The 20132-nt window shown below is 43.0% G+C and overlaps 1 protein-coding gene across 3 annotated transcripts in view; it reads right to left on the minus strand.

Annotated features, from left to right (window-relative positions):
* ptprz1a (protein tyrosine phosphatase receptor type Z1a) overlaps window positions 1–20132 on the minus strand; it is a 346830-nt gene that overhangs the window by 81974 nt on the left and 244724 nt on the right. For 2 of the 3 annotated variants that reach the window (XM_086008797.1, XM_086008795.1), the window contains exons 11-13: window positions 18058–18104; window positions 13464–14307; window positions 2294–2438 (exon numbers count right to left, since the gene is read on the minus strand). In XM_086008797.1, coding sequence (XP_085864923.1) covers window positions 2294–2438; window positions 13464–14307; window positions 18058–18104 — 1036 coding nt within the window. The other variant, XM_086008798.1, reaches the window with a different exon arrangement.

Consider the following 20132-nt stretch of genomic DNA (forward strand, 5'->3'; position numbering starts at 1 on the left):
GCGATATACTTCCAAGTCAGGATGGTGTGTGACTTGGGTGGGAACTTGCAGGTGATGGTGTTCCCATGTGCCTGCTGCCCTTGTCCTTCTAGGTGGTTGAGGTCACGGGTTTGGGAAGTGCTGCCGAAGAAGCTTTGGCGAGTTGCTGCAGTGCATCTTGTAGATGGTACACATTTATGTTCTTATATATTATTCCTCCTGCTTTGGATTTACAAGCTCTTGTCCCTGGAGCTGTCACATTACCTCTTGCAAGATATGCTTCATTTTTCATAGAAAGTTTTAAAAATGGACTTATAAAAGCTTAACCATTTTTCCTTACCAATTTCCTTGTTTCACATTGGTAGTAATCTGTTTTTTTGTTGATCAGTTCTCATAGCTGGTGCCCTGTGATGATGTGCTCTGGGTGTGCATTTTAACTGGGCAACAGTCAATTGTCATGTGCCTCAGTATATGACAGACATTAATGCACAAGTTGCTGCAAATTGACTAATCTGGAGGGACTATTGCTGTGATGTTGCCTGGATACCCTTTTAATTCAATGCAACATTAATCTAAACTGAGAATGAGAACAATAAATCCCCATTCTCTATTTAGAAATTAAAGCACACTCTGATTTATTTCACTGTCTGGAGAAGATGTCAGAATTCTTTGCTTTTTTTCTTACTTTGCTCCCGGTTTAAACAGTCCCCAGCTACACACCCTGAAAGCAACTGACCAGCCGTTACTCAGTTGGTAGAATTCCTCGTCTCTGAGTCAGAAGGTTGTGGGTTCAAGTCCCACCCCAGAGACTTGAGAACAAAAATCTAGGCTGACACTCCAGCGCAGTGCTGAGGGAGTGCTGCACTGTTGGAGGTGCTGTCTTTCAGATGAGACATTAAACTGAGGCCCCGTCTGATCTTACAGGTGGACGTAAAAGATCCCATGGCACTATTTTGAAGAAGAGCAGGGGAGTTATCCCCGGTGTTCTGGCCAATATTTATCCCTCAATCAACAATACTAAAACAGATTATCTGGTCATTATCACATTGCTGTTTGTGGGACCTTGCTGTGCGCAAATTGGCTGCCGCGTTTCCTACATTACAACAGTGACTACTCTTCAAAAGTACTTCATTGGCTGTAAAGTGCTTTGGGACATCCGAAAGTCATGAAGGATGTTATATAAATGCAAGTTTTCACACTAAGAGTGAACAACACTTGGAATGGACTTCTGAATAATGAAGTTTAAAAATCGTGCAATCACTAGGAAATGGATGCTATGGATTTTCTGGATGCATGTGCTAAAATGGGCCAAATGTCTTCCTCATTTGTATCCATCCTGTAAACATTATCAGCTTCTCTAGTCTCTTATCGTAGCTCAGGTGTCTAATCCCCAATACCAGTGTAGTTACCCTCCTGGGTATCACCTCCATTTCCAGAACTGCACCCACAATTCCAGTTGAGGCTAACCCAACACTCTGTTCAAGCTCACTGTAACCTCTTGGGACTTCTGTTCATCCCGCTAGTTATACACCTTGGAACTGCCTCGCAAAGGTCAGTATCAAGGTTGCTGAGCTTGCACTGATACCTGAAGTGAGCCGACCAGAAACATTCTGGATCCCAATGTACAACATCTGTGGCTGAATTTAATTCAGCTTTGCTGTTTGTAAATGCGATTTCGGAAGAGTATTAAGGGATTTGGGATTGTTAAGAATGAGAATTGAAGCTTCATAGGCCCCACAGTTCTGGTACAAATACATTGTTTGACTGCCTGATCCACCCAAAGAGCTTATTAATGATAAACTAACTGCATTTTTGATAAATAAGCAAGCTTGCCTCACCAGTGGAATAGATCATGTGATCTATTCTTCTTGCTTAGCCTTGACACTTAAGTTTAAAGACTAATGTTGCAGCGCAAATAGCAAAGCAGCTAAGCTGCTGTTACTTTATAGCAGATTATACACAAAATAACAAAAGCCGAACGTCTCATATTAAACAACTAAAGTCACAAGGCATATGTATCAGTGAAGCAGGCAACAATTTTGCAATTTACATAAATATATTTTGAAGTTCTTTATAACCATGTCCCCAATGAACAGTATGAACTGTATTAGATATTTAGGGCATGCTAAACTTGGATTTATGAAGAGAACTATCCATGTACATTTAAGGCAAGGGTTTTTACATTTCAAGAACTATTTTATTTTACCTATCCGGAGCTCCGAAGCTCAGTCTTCACAAATAATTTTCAACTTGCTATGTTTCCAAACAAATATTTGTCAGCTAATGGAATCAGAATGACTTCACGAGCACTCACCTCCAGTATATAAGGATAGCTACCAGCAACATCAAACATAGGAAGGTGAGAGCTGACACCACCACAAGAGGGATAATTGCCTTTTTTTCTGTCTCTAAACCAACTGCCAAACCTATACGAGACTCATGGCTGCTGTTACTGGCCTCTGTAGTTGTAGAAAAAGGAAAAGGATTAAAAACAGTTTTACCGTGAGCAAACCAGAATAAAAAGAGAAAACACACTGATGAGGATACAGTATCAACTTAATTGTTTCACGGCTAAACCTCCATTATACTCCTGAAATATCATTTATGTGACACTACTTACCTGTACAATGTAAAAAGCCTGCAATTAGTTTCAAGCCAATCATGAGAGAAGCAAAAGTGAAGGACAGTGGAAAATGCAGAATTAATTAGTCAGAGAAAGCATAGTCCCAGTGCCACAAACAACTTACCTCACACATATCAAAGCAGAAGGACTTGAAGGCAATCTATGAGAGATGAGCTTCACCTTATTTAAAAGGTTAGGGTTTTAAATAACGGTTAGATTTCTGAAGAACACTTCCAACATAAAAAAAAACCTGGCATCACAACTGGACAGCATCTCAATCTGACAATAGGACTCTGGTTTGAATTGAAACCGATCATTGGCAGCGGTCCTTTTCTCTGAAATTGGCCATGCGCAAAACATTACAATCAAACAGAGATTTTCCAATGCACGTGTTTCGAAAATGAATCATTAAACAAATATGCTTGAATATTGTTAACCTTTTACTAGTTGATCTGCCTTGGTGTTGCTCAAGGACAAAATAACATGTACTCACTTTCTGTAATTATTCCTTTGCTTCCTTTCCACTCTTGAGCTCTTTCTTTAGGTATCTCTGTCTCTATAGCTCTCGCACACTTTTCTCACGGTGCTTGGTGTCAACTCTTTTCTCACGGTGCTTGGTGTCAACTCTTTTCTCGCTCTTTTATTCTCTTTCTTTTTGTAAAACTCTCCTATCCCGTTTCCTCTCTCTTGACTGCGCCAAATATGTTCCTTTACTGATTGACTTAATTTCTATGTCTCATCTTTGTTAAAGCTCAGGGTATGCAGCAAATGGCAGCCAACATGTCGGAGGTGGGCACCGTGATCGTGTGGGGACAGGCTGTCCGCCAGCTTGTGGACTGCGTAGAGGTGAGAGAGAGAAACACAGGCACTGGAGCCGGTGGTTATACTGAGAGGAAGTGGGGGCCTGGGGTCAGCATGTGGGATGGAGTAGATGGGGATATTGGGGTGGGTGACCTGGGCCTCAGGCCTGATAGCACTCGGGAAGGGGGCAAGGGGCTGGCAACATTCTAGGGGTGGGGATGAAGATGATTAATAATATTCTGTACAGGGGATGCAAGTTATGTGAGTGGCAAACTCAGCAAGTTGCATGTGCCACTAAACTAAGGAGGATGTGAAAATCCCAATGTTGCAATTGCTGTATCGGATGCCATCTGCTGCTAGCTGAAGCAAATTACAGAATAGGATGATTGCAAACATCCCAGTAAAATGGCCAGGGGGAACATCCATTATCTCCATAAACCAAATGTACATGGCAGCTGCTCTGAAACTGCATGATTTTAACTTGATTAAGAAATGTAAGTAACTGCACACTTATAGTGTAAGAGCTGGAATTGGGGTGAGGTAATGGTTTAGGAGATTGGTTGAATTAGTGGGCCTGTCTCCTAGAGGGAGAATTGAAAAATCTATCTCCTACCTATTTGGGGTCCTGCTCAATTTTGTATCGTATTTCCCTCTTGGTGCAAACATTTGATCCCTTCCAATCTCGCTGGGTGATGCAGAGTTTGGTGGGGGGGGGGGGGGGCCTCCCTGCACCTCCCAAACAGCTCAATTGATTTCAGCCTGGGCCTAATCTGTAACTACTGAAATCTGGAAAAAGAGAGCTGGTCGTGATTCTTCCTACCGCCCGCACCCATCCCCCCGCCCCCAACCCACCTATTCTGGCTGCTGTATTGATGAAGAATGGAAAGCAGACACCAGGGATTCCAGGAGGTTGTACTGGAGTTCAGGGGTGGGGGGTAGGACTCAGTAGATTCCCACAAAATACAAAAGCATTGCAAGGTCCATAATATTACATTATAAACAACTGAAAAGCACCAAACAATACAATCATAGCAGGCTAATCCTCTAAAAAACTAATAAAGTTTAAGTAATGAAAATGATTGGTGGTGATGTTTGCCAAAGCTTTTTGTGTTAATAACTTCTAATTCAAAACTACAAGGTTAATTTAAATGTTGATGGGACCAGTTAAGAAGCAACTCATATCGAGACACTTCCATCTTATAAACTTTACCTGTTCTTACTCTTCCTCTACAAAGCTAATACCCAGTCCTCTATAACATTAAAAAATGGAAACCATCTGTGATTCTAAAGTGCAATAACTAAAAACATATGTGCTTTTGAAAGGTAAGACTGACAATGATAAACAGCATTCCTCTCTGTACACAGATATAAATGGTCAAAGACATGAAAAATAATTTGCTTTACAACTTGATGTGATGATATAACTCAAGCACAAAACATCCACTCTGTACAGTTGCAATCAGACATTGTGGGATGTAGGAACACAGACTGATGTCTTTAGTTGTAAATTAATTAAAGACAACAAAGTTCTATAACTCCTGAAAGATACACGGGCCCAACATTTGCGATCGGAGGCTTCCCGCAGGCGGATGCTTCCGACCTGTAAAATATCTACGCATTTACCTAGTGACCCGGGAGATACAGAGACTTGTGGTCCTGGGCCTCTCTGGGTACCCGCGGGTAGAAGCCCACGTATCCCAGGGACGCATGTGGTTTGCAAGTGCCCTTGGGATCACGTGGGCTGGCCCAACCAATAAAAGAAGGGAATCCCCATTCATACTTATGGGAGTTGCGCACCTACGGAAACCCCATAAGTATGAATGGGGATCACCTAAAAAATACATGAACACATGAAATAAAAACATTTTAATTACATAGTTAAAATTAATTAAAACGCCATTTAATTAAATATTTTAAACAAAAGTTTATTTTTTTTTAAAAACATGTTTTAACAGGGCTAAAAATAAACTTATCTTATTGGACAGGGTTTTTAATGTATAAATGAGTGATAAAATTTCATTTTTCTATTTTTAAAACTCTTATGCTGGTAAAAGCAGGCCTTACGAGGCTTTTACCAGGCGTAAGAATTTCACAGGCATTCAGCGGGCGGAAGTTGGGCAAATAGCACAACTCTCCACCCACAGAGGCCCATCTCCCGGGGATGTGGAGGATCTGTCAAGAAGATTCCTGACAGATCGCAAGTTCTAGGTTTTCACAGAAATCACAGAAACCTCACAGTACAGATAGAGGCCATTTTGGCCCATCGAGCCTGCACCGACACATATCCCACCCGATCCCCGTAACCCCTACACCAACACATATCCCACCCTATCCCCGTAACCCCACGTATTTAATCCCCCTAACACGAAGGGTCAATTTTTATCATGGCCAATCAACCTAACCCCGCACATCTTTGGACTGTGGGAGGAAACCGGAGCACCCGGAGAAAACCCACGCAAACACGGGGAGAATGTGCAAACTCCACACAGACAGTCACCCGAGGCCGGATTCGAACCCGGGTCCCTGGCGCTGTGAGGCAACAGTGCTAACCACTATGCCACCGTGCTGCCCTCGGGCGCATGTGCTTCGCATGCCTAAACCCGGAACTTGCGCGGCTCCTACGGGCGCGTACACAACTCGCACCCGTAGGGGCCGCAAAATACGGCCCATGATTGTAATGACCCTGCAGTAGGACAGTGTTAACAAAAAACAGTTACCAAGAATATGTGACTTAGTAAGATTTGTCAGCTTGTTTTTCAAACTACCAGCTGGAGCAGTGTGCCTAGTTTGTTCGACTTACAATTGCGCATTTAGGTTTTAAATTTTTTTTAACACAAAGTTGCTGGAAGTGCGATCTGTTAACAGGGCATCCGGGACCTTGGTGAACAACAGGACAAACAGTGTATCTCATTAACCAATGAGATTAAAGGATTGAAAAATAAATAGTGGAAGGACTGAGAAGGAGGGTGAATTAGAGTGGGTGAATTCAACGTCAAATCAGGTACAAAAAGAGAAAGAAAGGGAAAGAAAGATTGGATTAAGAGAGAGAGAAAAAGAGACAGAAAGGAAAAGAAAGAAACATTTTTAAAATTTGACATTTTAAAAATCTTCTAAAACAATTCACAACCTCAAGGAACCACAACCTCGGGCAGCACGGTGGCATAGTGGTTAGCACTGTTGCCTCACAGCGCCAGGGACCCGGGTTCGAATCCGGCCTCGGGTGACTGTCTGTGTGGAGTTTGCACATTCTCCCCGTGTTTGCGTGGGTTTCCTCCGGGTGCTCTGGTTTCCTCCCACAATCCAAAGATGTGCGGGTTAGGTTGATTGGCTATGATAAAATTGACCCTTAGTGCTAGGGGGATTAAATACGTGGGGTTACGGGGATAGGGTGGGATATGTGTTGGTGTAGGGATTACGGGGATCGGGTGGGATGTGTGTCGGTGCAGGCTCGATGGGCCGAAATGGCCTCTATCTGCACTGTGGGGTTTCTGTGAATTCTGTGAATTCTGTGAATTCTGTGAATGAGAGTTTACACTTATAATTTACTTTCTGGGCAAGAGAGGTTCATTGGCAGTCACTAACAATTATCGTTGTTAAAACAGTACTTACGCTGATAATTACTAGGCTTCACTTTCTGTGGCGCGTTTAATGGGCAATTAATGTGCAAATGCAGCAACTTCAAGAAACTCACAAGGTTAAACGCGAGATGCCGTTTTCGCAAGGCTAACAATGGAGCGGCGCAAATCGGTCAGGAACTTGTGACAATTCACAATTCACGGGGTATCTCTTCCTCGCTACACGTTTCTGGTCGATTTGCGCACTAATGACGGTCTGCGTCATTCACACGCCGTTATTTGTCACAACGGGATCTGTTTCACAGGTTCGCTCACAATGCATGGATAGGAAAGTGCTGCCCTCTGGAGGAATTTTCCATTACATTTTATTTTGCTGTTATTTTATTCTGTACTCCTCAGCTTTTCGCAGCTTCCTGAAGCGGCTCCCAGCGAAATGGACACTGTAACAGACAATTGGTACAAAGTTGGGTTTGCAGCTTTGTCAGTCTGGCCAGGACCTTCCCTAATGTTCAGCAATGCGGAAAGCACACTTTCCATTACGTCAAATTGCTGCTGGCGGGCACGGTTTAGCTTTGCCAATACCAACGCTCTTTGTTGGAGTCTTCCAGCTCAACGACGGTTATGGTGCCTCTGAAGGTAACAGCACGGAGCTGTTTACATTATAGGATTGCACTTACCATCAGAGGCAATCCTGTAATATAAAGGCAGCACAAGAAAGGGTCAATGTCTGTAACTTAAATAGGCAAAATATTTATGACAGAACCCTGACAACATAATACGAACAAAAGTAAGCAACAACTGAAGGCCTTTTGACCCATCAAACCCAGTCCTTCACAGACCATGTACAATCAGCCCCATCATGACCTTGCTAACACTGAATTAATCTCATGAGGGACATTTTTCGTTGACACCCAAAAGAATTAAGTCAAATCTCACACTATCTATCATTGCTGAATCGCTATGATTCAACTCTAGCTGGTTCCTTTGTATGGATGACATTCCCTTAGTCACAGCAGCACATGCACGATGCAGCACTTGATTATCTGTCCCCATGCTTGTTCCTATAATTTTCAATCCTATTCCCAGCTAGCTACTTGCTGAGTTTGTTTTTGAAAGAATAAATCAATACAGTTTTTTCTGCTTTTTAATGTTTTCAGTGCATTTTGAAGTGACTGTAATTGAGGAATAAAGAAAACATTGTACAAAGAAGTGATCGAACTAAAATTATGTACCCAAGAGTGATGTTAACCTAACTACTGCATAACTTGATGAACAAAAATCAATATTAAGCATTAAAAGCAAATAATGTATTGCATTAACAATGTTGAAATTATTGAGGAAGTTGCGTTGAATATTTTAAAAAGTGCAAAATTAGAGGAGAAATCATGATGTTTGGAGAATATAATAAATTCTAACATTGTTTGTATTGTAAAACTATGTGCATTTGCTCCTTTTCATGATTCAACATAAAAAGTATCTGTTGAGCTGTGGGAGAATCTATCACACGAAGGACTCTGCAGGCTCATTCACTCGCTTTGTTGACATCAGTCAAAGGACCCAACCCACCAAATCCATAGGTGGTTTTCAGAAACCTCAAGGGAGCTGTAAATGGTAACATCCCAGGCTGGAGGAAGTAGGGTTGCTAGTTTCTCACCACTGTGCAGAGCAGATGAACTAGAGAGCTCACTTGCCCCACCAACTAGGCTCAGCCAAATTGCATGTTATGCAACGTTGCCATGTCATTGTACTTTTGGTTCTTACCAGACATGACAGGGTCATGGACATTCTGAAATAGGCAAGTGGTCTCCTCCATTTTATAGTGGCAATACCAAAGTGCCAAACACCTGTCAAATGGTGTGCCCTTTGGTGCATTATGGTAGACCCCTTTTGCCTTGTATGGCAATGTTGAGGCATGTATGCAGAAGGATGCTGCAAGAGGTATGCTGTCCTCCTACCACTGGGTATCACTGAGTAAAGTCTGGATCCTGGATCCTATGTCTGTGAGGGCTGTGGGTGGTCTCCAAACAGATATTTGATTGTCATTCTCACTATCTTTGCTCCTCTACTTTGAGATGCTGATGACTTCTAGGTGCACCTCTGAGAAACAGGATGTGGGAGAAATCTGTGGAGATATGAAAAATATTTGATTTTGGACCATCCATTAACTGCAGAGGCTTTTGCATTAAGATTGCTCCAGAAGACAATGAACGAGCAATTTATTTACTTCAAGCACAGTGAATAAATATGGGCACAGGTTACGATACATACAATTTACAAGACTTTACTATATATATTTGGTAAGTCTATTATAGAAGATTTTATGCACATTGCTATTGCATGATTTCTTATCAGGAAAAAAACTGGACAGAACACTTACCAGAATGAGATGACTCTGATGTCTCACTTGCCTCGAAAGTTTGACTGCTTGACCGTTGCTTTCTTTGGCTAGCTGAGTATCTCCTGCAAAGTCACGTGACTGTGTTTGTCCCTGAATACCAGTTTTTGATTGTAGGCTATGTTACTGTTGGACACACATTTAAAGTTATTTTTGGTCACTTAGTTAGAGTTACATGTAAGGGGTAGTTTTATGTGATGAGGCTCCTGTCGTGATGCCTAGTATGCCAGGAGCATAGATCGGAGAATCAAGCGCAAAGGTCAAAGCTCCTGACCTTTTTGCAGTCAGTAAAATTAATGACTAGAAAATAAGAAGTGCTGTGAAACAGACGCACCAACCTCCGCCCCGATTCTCTGATCTACACTCCTTGAAAACTGAGGTTCTCTGGTGAGATGTGGCTGCGTGGGCCTCCTGTGGTGAGCAGTGGGGTCCTAGTGCCACACAAAGCATGTTTCAATTTGATGCACTGTTTAATCACTACAAGCAGCTCTGCTTCTTCTGTCTGAGCTTTCTTTTGCCACCATTTTATATTTGGTGACAACTCCCTCAGCAGTGCACACTACATTCACCCGTATAGTTAAGTGGCTTGATCCACTTGCTAGAGTGGTAAATTTTGACGACTTTCAACAAACATATGACTAGATGTTAACTTGCCATCAGTGCTAAGTTAGGATACTGAGGGTCGGAGCACACCGCATCAACAGGTGAGTGGTAAATGTATGTGGTTACATTTGGAAAAGTACTTCAATGGACTTTCTACTCAACAGTTCAAAACAGAGCCCCAACGTTCTCTGGTTGCAGCTTTGATTTGCTCTTCTGTTGCTCAGCACATTTTAACAGCATCAGAATTCACTTCAAAATGATGCATCATTCACCAACCATATAACTGTCATGCCCCTTACAGAAATAGGAAATTCTGTATTACAGTTGAATAGGAAATTAAAATATATTGATCAACACATTAGCAGTAAGAAAGCTTGATTGCTGATCTACTGTTGTATTGGTTACAGGCTCACGCTACAAAGTGGAGGCGGGAATACTCAACGCAGTAAGGAATATAGAACAACATAAGTACGAGTGTCTTACATTTCTATGAGGATTCAGTTGACAACACAAACATATCAGCATTGACACCAGAAACATAGCAGCATTACCTGAACTCCACGAAGTATTATGCCCCAAAACACACTTACCTTTAATATTCTAATCAGATATACAGGTGTATTTGATAGGGTCAGCTTATTTAAATTTTTATCAAATTCTGTATAGTTCCATGCAATGCCATGCATTATGGCAGGCACCAAGGGCAGCAGGCTGGGCTAAATTAAAGGATTAAAACACTATTACCGTCAATAGATTTAAACTCAAACACTATTGTAGCCACCGGATTTACGTGGCAGTGTTATTTGCTTTTTCGTTCCACTTTTGCAAGGGAATAGCTGGCCTTGTATATTAAAGACTATTTTTTTTGAAAGAGAATATGTTCCTCTAGCTCAGTGAGCACAGACTTTCATAATCTCTTTTCGACTTGACTATCTATGAGCTGTAAAGTCAGGGATGTAAGTTAGGCAGCGTGTCCAAAGAACCTGTACAATGCATAATTTAAATGTCATAATTTTAAAAAAAACATAAGAGGATACCTGTGGGTCAGACACGGTCATTTCTCCTATCCACAAATACATTCCTCTACCATCTTTCATACAAATCAAGGTTTTTTTTTTCTAATTTGCTAGCAGAGTATGAATACATTTATAATCATTTTACAAGGTCAACTATATTACTCAATTGCGATGTTACACATTTCTCAAATTTCCAAAGAAGCTGATCTACTGTTAGTTTATAATGAAGCTCGAACACTTGCTGAACCTTGATATTGCAAAATACATTATTCACAGTTGCTATAGGATTACACTATAGGAGATCATTCTGTGCTGCTGAGCAAACAATCTCATAATAGCTTAATTTCTGGATTTGTTTTGAATGAATTGATAACAATGCAGTTAAGTAAAGCATAATGTACGAGCATGATGGCAATTCTGGCTTTTGGATCATACCCGAATCAGAATTATTGAAAATTTAAACTCAAAGTTTAGTTTCTATTAACCTAACATTTCACTGAATTTTATAGATGCAAGCCAGCTATTATAGCTGCTATCAACCATTATTACAGTCACAGAGATACAGAAATGAACTGGACAACTTAGTACGGAGTCCTTTGAGACCTCAGTAAGAATCCCACTACCAAGGTCTCTGTCCATCACCTCAGGAACTACATTAATTTCACCTTTGGCTTTGCAAATTGTTTTCAATCATAACTAACCTGCCTCATAAACGTCGAATAAAGTTGTTTCAAGCCCACTAGTTACAGATGGAGCTGAAGACAGTGGCGTCCTTGGTTCTGCTGCTTTACCTGTGCCTGTTGTACTGTCTAATGCTCTATAATTATACTCGAGGGAACTTAACACCACTGAAGTTTCATTAGCAGTTAGACTATCAGATGCACTCTGGCCAGAACCACTCTCCTCTTCAGCGGTCAGGAAAGTGCTAGTCCTAGAATGTGATGGGGACGGTTTTGTAGTTACTGTTGCGGTCCAATTATGTCTTGCTATTATTGTTGGTCCTTTGTGCTTTCCGGTGGATACATTTGGTGTCAGTGTTGTTGCCGTGTGGTGATTTCTGTCCACATCTGAATCTGTTAAATTGATGTTAAGAGTGGTGATGAATGACTTTTCTTCAGAAGATGCAGGTGATCCTGATATGATTTGGGGATACTGACTATTCTGCTCCGCTGTAGTGCTGAATATCTGCCCACTTATGTGCGTTATTGCCACTTCCTCAGATTTGGGGTAAAATGTTGCTGGAACACTACCATCTGTCTCAGACAAATCAACTTCAGAACCAGAAGACCACAATTCAGCATCATGGCTTTCACTCAGCAACGTGACAGAGGAAGGCACAGAAGGAGCTGGTAAAGGGGCAGCAGAAACTGGCATAGTTATCTCACTGCTGGGAGTTGTAGCTGGAACAGAAATGTATGTTGCATCATCATTTGATAAAGACAGGCTACTAGGAACAGAAGACTCGTTATTGGAAACAGTGGAGGAAACATAAGGGAGTGCATTATCACTGGAAGAAATGAGGGAAACATAAACCATTGTCTCATTTTTCAATAATGTTTCTGTATCATTCAATGGTCTTGTACTACTAGAGACACTAACAGTAGGTTGCAGTGACAATTCATTACTGGATAAAGCAGGAGCAGCTGGAGTTGACATTTGACTGTGGGGAAAGACAGGAGTAGCATACGAAGATATTTTGCTTTCATAGGAGGTAGGGATCACTTGAAGCAACATATCAGCAACAGAGGGTGCAGAAGTAACACGGACTGTCTCGTCACTGGGAACAACGGAAGGAGCCAGAGGCAACATCAAAGTGTTGGAAAGAGCAGGAGTAACATGAAGAAATATCTCATTCTCTTTAGAACTAGGATAAGTTTGAAGAGACATCACACCACTGGGTAAAGGGAGGGCAGATTCAAACAATAGGTCACCAACAGAGGCTGCAGCAGTGGTATGCAGCACTAGCTCACTGCTAGATGCAGCAGAAGTCACATCCAGTGATGCTGGAATTTCAGAAGAGGTTTGAAGGTCATAAGGAAGTATCTCACTAGAAAGGGAAGTAGGGGCAGTATGGAGAGACACCACATTGCTAGCTAAAGGAAGGGTAGCTTGAAGTAATACATCAACACTGGCTGGTAGAGATGAGCCAGGCAGTTCCACTTCATCATAGGAAGCAACAGAGGTAGCTTGAAGCGACATTTGACTGCTAGGAAAAATATGGGCAGAAGGAGGAAATATCTCACTAGCTGGGGATTCAAAGGTCACATGTAGCGACATTGGATCACTCGATAAAGGATGGGTCATTTGAAGAAACACTTCACTATTAGCAGAAGCAGAGGATTGATAAAAAGATGCACTGAATAAGGAGGGAGTAGGCTGTAGCAGTACTTCATCATGGGAATAAGCAGAGGTAGCATGAAAGGACACTTCTCTGTTTGAGGGCACAGTGGTAGTTTGAAACACCATCTCACCAGTAGAGTAAGGAGAGGTAGCTTGGACTTCCTTCTCTTTAGGCAAGGCATTTAACCTGTCAATGGAATCTGGAGTACTGTGCAGATACATCTCTTGGTCAGAAGAAGGAGTAGTTTCAGAAAACATCTTCTCACTAGATTCGAGTACGTTATCATTGAAAGATGTCGCCATATCTGGATGGACTGTTGCTGCATAACCAACAGAAGCCGGGACCACGCTGGGTTCTTGTAAATTAATAGTTTCATTGGTCGATGCCATTTGCTCTGTGAGAGAATCCATCAGAGGTGCAGTTGTCGTTGTTTCAGACAACAAATTAGGAGTTGACTTATTTGTGAGACCATCTTCAGGTGTTATAGGCTGAGGAACATTTCTGGGGTCGATGGCGGAGGTACTGAATATACTGTCAGATTCTGTGGTGGTACTGAAACCTGGGACTTCCTTGGATGTAACTGTAATTCTGGTTTGCTGGGAATCGGTGAAAATTTCATTCAATTCCAGGGATCCCATGGCTGAAGAATAGTCCGAGTCCTCTAGAACTGAAGAGGGTATGGTTTTGGTTTCAGGGTGCAGGGCAGCATGCATCTCCTTGGACGTTGTTTCAATGAAGGAGGACGGATAAATAATAACATCTGGAATGGCAACTTGTGTGGTTATTTCCTCATCCCCCTTGGCAAAATATTTTTCATTAGGAACAGCATTTGAGTTCTGCTCCTTGTCATTAACGGTTATGGACTTCATACTTTCAGTTTCCACACTCTCCTCATTCCAATTGTGATTAAGTACTGGAGCCGTGTAAGGTTCGGGTAAATTTGTTTCTGCTTTTTCTGGATTATTTTCTTTTGGCTGGAGGGGAAAAAGAAAAAAAGAATACAGACCTGTTCATTTCATATATTGCATATCCCCAAAGTCACGTACCCGGAGCCTCGGCAGGGGTTTCGCCGGCGGGAGATTGTCAGGACCGCTGGGGAAATGGCCTAAGTGGCTAAAAATGGCCACTTTAGGCTGTTTCTCCACGGTTTCTGCTGAAGTTACACTGGGAGATTGGGAGAACCCTGTGGAAATCCTCCCCCATTATTTTTCTGTTTGCAACACTGATTCTGCTTATCTGGCATCCATGACATTTTTTTCCCTTCTAAAGTTTACAGGTTAAATATATTCCAAGCTCACAGCAGGGCTGATTTTCAAACCACGCCCCCCCACCACAGCTGGGTAGAAGTCAGCTGGAGTGCACTCGGAATGTGCTCCACCTGACCTGATCTGAACCTGCCCCTATTTGCCAGCTCAGGTCATTTTCCAAGGGCCGGCTCACTCCAGCAGCCAGAAGGCCCCCCACCCCAAAGATTGATGGTTGGGGGGATGGGGAAGAGAGCCTGAAAGAAAAAGTTAGCCTGCAGGTACAGCAAGTAATCAGGAAGACAAATGTAATGTTGGCCTTTATTGCAAGGGGGTTGGAGTATAAAAGCAGGGAAGTCCTGCTACAGCTATACAGGGTGCTGGTGAGACCACACCTGGAGTACTGCGTGCAGTTTTAGCCTCATTATTTAAGGAGGGATATACTTGCATTGGAGGCAGTTCAGAGAAGGTTCACGAGGTTGATTCCGGAGATGAAGGGGTTGTCTTATGAGGAAAGGTTGAGCAGGCTGGGCCTATACTCATTGGAGTTTAGAAGAATGAAAGGTGACCTTATTGAAACATATAAGATTCTGAAGGGGCTCAACAAGGTAGATGCAGAGAAGATGTTTCCCCTCAAGGGAGAATCTAGAACTAGGGGGCATAGTTTCAGAATAAGGGGTTGCCCATTTAAAACTGAGATGAGGAGGAATTTCTTCTCTGAGGGTTGTAAATCTGTGGAATTCTCTGCCCCAGAGAGCTGTGGAGGCTGGGTCATTAAAGGTGGAGGTGGAGGTAGACAGGTTTTTGAACAATAAGGGAGTGATGGGTTATGGAGAGCGGGCAGGGAAATGGAGCTGAGCCCAAGATCAGACCAGCCATGATCTCATTGAATGGCGGAGCAGGCTCGAGGGGCTAAATGGTCTACTCCTGCTCCTATTTCTTATATTCTTACTCGGCCTTGCTGCCCACCCCTCTCAGCTCCTCTACTCTGGTGGGGGGGGGGGCGAAGGGATGGTGCAATGCATCAGGCTGCTTCTTCTGGGTGTCCATCCTAATGGCATTTGGGGAGGAGGCACTATGATGTCACTCCCACTTCATTTAAATTCACTTTGAGTACTTGCACCTATTTCAGGCACAAGCAATGGTGCCCTGTGAAATTCCAGAAATCCCACTGCAGTACAAATCTCCACCTCCCTTTCTCATCTGCTCTGAGCTGGGGAATTCAAGTGTTCGCCTGGTGCAAAGCACAGGAAAATGGACCCGCATCTGGTTCTGTTTTCATTCCTGTTTAAATCACAGAACCATCTCGCGAGAGAAAGGCAGCTTAATATCATTTCTCAATTGCATAAAACATGACCACAGTTCTTGGCAGGATAATAGGTCTCACTGTGACCTGAGCATACAACTTGGACCAGAGGAATGGTGAAGAGCGGAGAACCGTTAACAGAAATGACCTGGAGAAAAGAGAATCATTTGATGGAAGGAAGCAATTTACTCCCAGATTTAGTTTTCTGCAACCTTGAAGTTGATACGATATGATATTAGTAACAAAATACAGTGGACAAGGGAATTTCATGATAGTATTAACAAAGTTACACTGGGCAGTATAATAATAGACAAGTGGATACACTCATTACAAATACTGCACAATGTAATTTCGAGATACTTAGAAAGAACTATCTATGCAGAAGTTAATGCTGATGAGCATCTTTTTTGGACTGTACTGTTCCAAATACTTAAAATCTCAAAAAAGTAAAATATACTAATTCATTTAATTTGGGTAGTGTACAAGTAATTTATATCATAATGGATAAATAACAGTTGGAAAATAAAGAAAACCTCAAAACACTTTTAAGTTGCTCATACTGTGGCGGTACCACTGGTTGTCCCTTACATTGAGATACATAATTCCCTTTAACTTACCTTTTGGGGCCGTTGCCCTTTTAACTTACCTGTTGGGGCCATTGCCCCTTTATGATGCGCCCTAGCGCGCTGACGTCACGTCACGTACGACGTGATGTGCGTGCGCCGGCACAGCCCGGCCTAGCGTCTTCGGCCTCAACGGCCAGCCGACGGGAGCGATGCAATCTTCCGCTCCCGCGGCAAGCACCGGCACAGCCCGGCCTCCTGACTTCGGCCTCAATGGCCAGCGACGCAACAACGCGCATCACGTGACGCCCTAAGCGCGGGAAACGCGAACACTGTGATGACGTCACAACACAAACGCGATGACGTCATCACGCTCCCCACAGGACTGCGAACTCAGTCCTCATGGAGTCCCCACTGGGACAAGACCGACACCACGGTGCTCCTACAGTCAGCCATCTTACCTGCTATCTTACCTGCTGTAATTAGCCTGTTCCTGTAAATAAACAACTTATTTATAGTTCGTCTAAGTCAAACTCTCTTATTTAGTGGCAATCTACAAGAACCGCTACATTGGTGACCCCACGACGTGAGTACGGGAGCTCATCAATTCCAACGCTACAACTGGTGAACCCGTATCAGTGAACAATTTTCATGGTAGCAACGCGCGCCTGAACCTCGTCTTCACTCAAGACGACCAACGCACAACCGACAAACAACCACGGAACAGCAACCGCCTAACACCGATTCCACCACAAGCGACCCCGTCTTTGCGAACGTCTTCGCAACGGAAGCGCAGCTTGGAGGTGAGCCCATTTTTCACGAATGATTTCACAAAGGTAGAGCACGACCAACGGCAACCGTCATCCACCAGCGCTACAATTGGTGGGTTTGTGAACGTCTTTCACAAACGAAGCACGCTATGGAAGCATCAGCCGTTCTGCTGTCGCTACCGCAATCCAGGGAGCCACGGTCTCCCTCGTGCTTTATGCAGGTAGAAGCCCTGTTCGCCGAGAACATCGATGTGGCACAGACCACGCACGTGCTCACGGTCTCCGTATTCGACTCTTCTACCGCCACACGGATCGTCCGCCTCTACGTCCAAAGCAACAGCGCGTCTTAAAGGGGCAATGGCCCCAACAGGTAAGTTAAAAGGGCAATGGCCCCAAAAGGTAAGTTAAAGGGAATTATGTATCTCAATGTAAGGGAGAACCAGTGGTACCGCCACAATACTACCTTTAATTTTACGCTCATCTTAACAGTCCTTGCAACTTCACACACTGATGTTGCTTTTCCAACAGATAAAGATCTGCCAAAGCCCAGCATCAAATCAACAGCAACCTCCAAATGGAAAGGTTTTAAAAAATCTGTACATTTCATTCTAAAAATGGGATACAGATAGGAGGGAGTTAAAAGTAGTAACAATACCTCTTGGTACAGTTGATTACGCTTCAATTGTTCAAGACTTGTTCTTGTGGTTTAAGACATCTTTTGAAGCCTTTGAATGTAGCACTTAATTAGAACTCCCTCCTACCTACACCTGAATCTATAGACAAAGTAATTCTTTAAAGATGAGAATAGATAGCCAAAGCATAACTTAAATATTTCCATTACCTCCGGGTCATCAAACGTGTCATTAAAATTAAGAAATGCACCAAAATCTGCAATATATAACAAAGAAACAGCATTAGACTACAAAATAACATTTAAAGATGAAAACAGTTGACTTCAGAACAAATGGAGTTCTTAGCAAGGTACAATAGGAACAATTTTCCGCATTTGTGACGTAATTGTTTAAATTGGTGCATCATGATGTGCGATGCCCATCAAAATGCAATTATTACATTTTATATACTCGGCATATATGCTTATTGAGGGCTTCCCAATGGCTCAGGGGGTGATGTATGGACGTGAGCCATACATATCAAGGAAGGTCCCAGATACAATCCCTGGCCTGTATTAAAGTAAGTGATCTTAACCAGAGTATTGGTGGAGGGACCATACAGTCGGGCTGTACAGTGCCCTCAGGCGAGGGATGGGAAAAATAAATCAGCCGGTTATTCTGTTCTTGACTGCTATCTGCTGGAAATTGGACAGGTGGATGTCAGGTAAGGAACATCCAAGATCCAGAAATGGTCACTTGGATGAGGTGAAGGAGGGTACTGCCACCAGGAGATCTATGCGAAGCAGCACCTTCAGTGTTAAGTATGTGTATTGTATTGAACAATTAACACAAAGACTTAAACGTATAACTCAAACAGGTCTTTACTGGTTGGAGGTAGGGACTGCACGTAGGTCTTTACTTCATGCCCACAGGCGGGAACTGAGGGGAGATCAGTACCCACAGTACTATTTATACCCCTATGGCCAGGAGTGGTACTGCGTATCACTACGCCCTACAAGTAGTGCAGTCCTGTCCATAGGTTCAAAGTAGCACACATATTACATACACAACATTCCTCCCTTCTTAGCTTTACAGTCATCTCCCCATTTAACATAACGTAATAACATATATACATATATAACTTCAGGTTTACATAACAGAATAACATAGATACATAGATAACTTCATGTCAAAACAGATCACAGATTCAGTCTCTGCGGAAAACAGTTCACAGATTCAATCTCTGTGGTGTAGTCGGTTCACGTTGCTGGAGTGACTCATTCAATAGTCCTTCCATGGATTTAACAGTTTGAACTTCCGAACTGAATTGGCTCTGTTCGGAGGGACCACGTGTGTGATCTGGTAGAGGTAATAATGGTTCAGATGGGTCATCTTCTGTTTCGACTTTTCCTTTTCTGCTTCTTGGAGACTCTCTGGGCTCCACTGTCAGCTGCCAGCTGCATGCGCAGTTCCTCCTTCTCTTCCTCCTTTTTCCGTAGTAGAGCCACCTTCTCCCGATGTTCCGTAGACTTTCGGTGCTCCTCCATGATTTCTGTATGGTGGGAATCGAAGTTACAAGTTGGGCAGGACAGGACATAGTAATATTCGGTGTCGTCCTGATCTAGGCCAGCGAGAGGGTCTTCTATTTCCTCCATACCCAGCTGGGCGTTAGCCAGCTTTTGTTCCAAGTCCAGACATCTTTCCTGAAGAGACTTCTTCATGCGTACCTCTTCATCCAGCTTTTTCTGGGCTTTCAGCAAGTCGTTTACTAATGACCTCATTTGAGATTTTACTACTTCAACTTCTTTTGGAGATTGATTGATCGGACTATTCAATCCCTCTACCGGAGCAGCTGTTTCAGCGGTCTGTTGTTCTACGTTGACGTGAGTCAGCGTACTTTTGGCATCCAAGGGCTGCTCTGTTGCAGTCATCTCAGTCTGTGTTGCCACCTCAGCTCTTCCAATAACCTTTGAGAGCTCCGAACCCCTTTCGTTTGAATATTGAAGTTCGTGTTCAAGTTTTTCCCATTTCAGAGTCCTGTCCTTCAGCATATGCAGGAGTTGGCTGACCGTTAACTCCTCTGACATCAGACGTTTTGTGTGCTCCTGCTCCATTTGCTCCAGCAGCTGCTTCTGTTGTCTTTCCAGATGTTCCCACTCTATATCAAAGAACTCTTTCGTCGCATTCATCTCTTGCTCAAAACGGCGAATCATTTGTTCTAATTGCTGTTGCAGTTTGAAATGGAGTTGAGTTCGAGCCCGGTGTCCCTCAGAAATGTGCATGTCAGTAGACTGGACAGACTCAG

This window comes from Somniosus microcephalus, chromosome 16, assembly GCF_052327205.1.
Source record: "Somniosus microcephalus isolate GS21.2 chromosome 16, FLI_Smic_1.0, whole genome shotgun sequence".
In the NCBI taxonomy this organism is placed as follows: domain Eukaryota; kingdom Metazoa; phylum Chordata; class Chondrichthyes; order Squaliformes; family Somniosidae; genus Somniosus; species Somniosus microcephalus.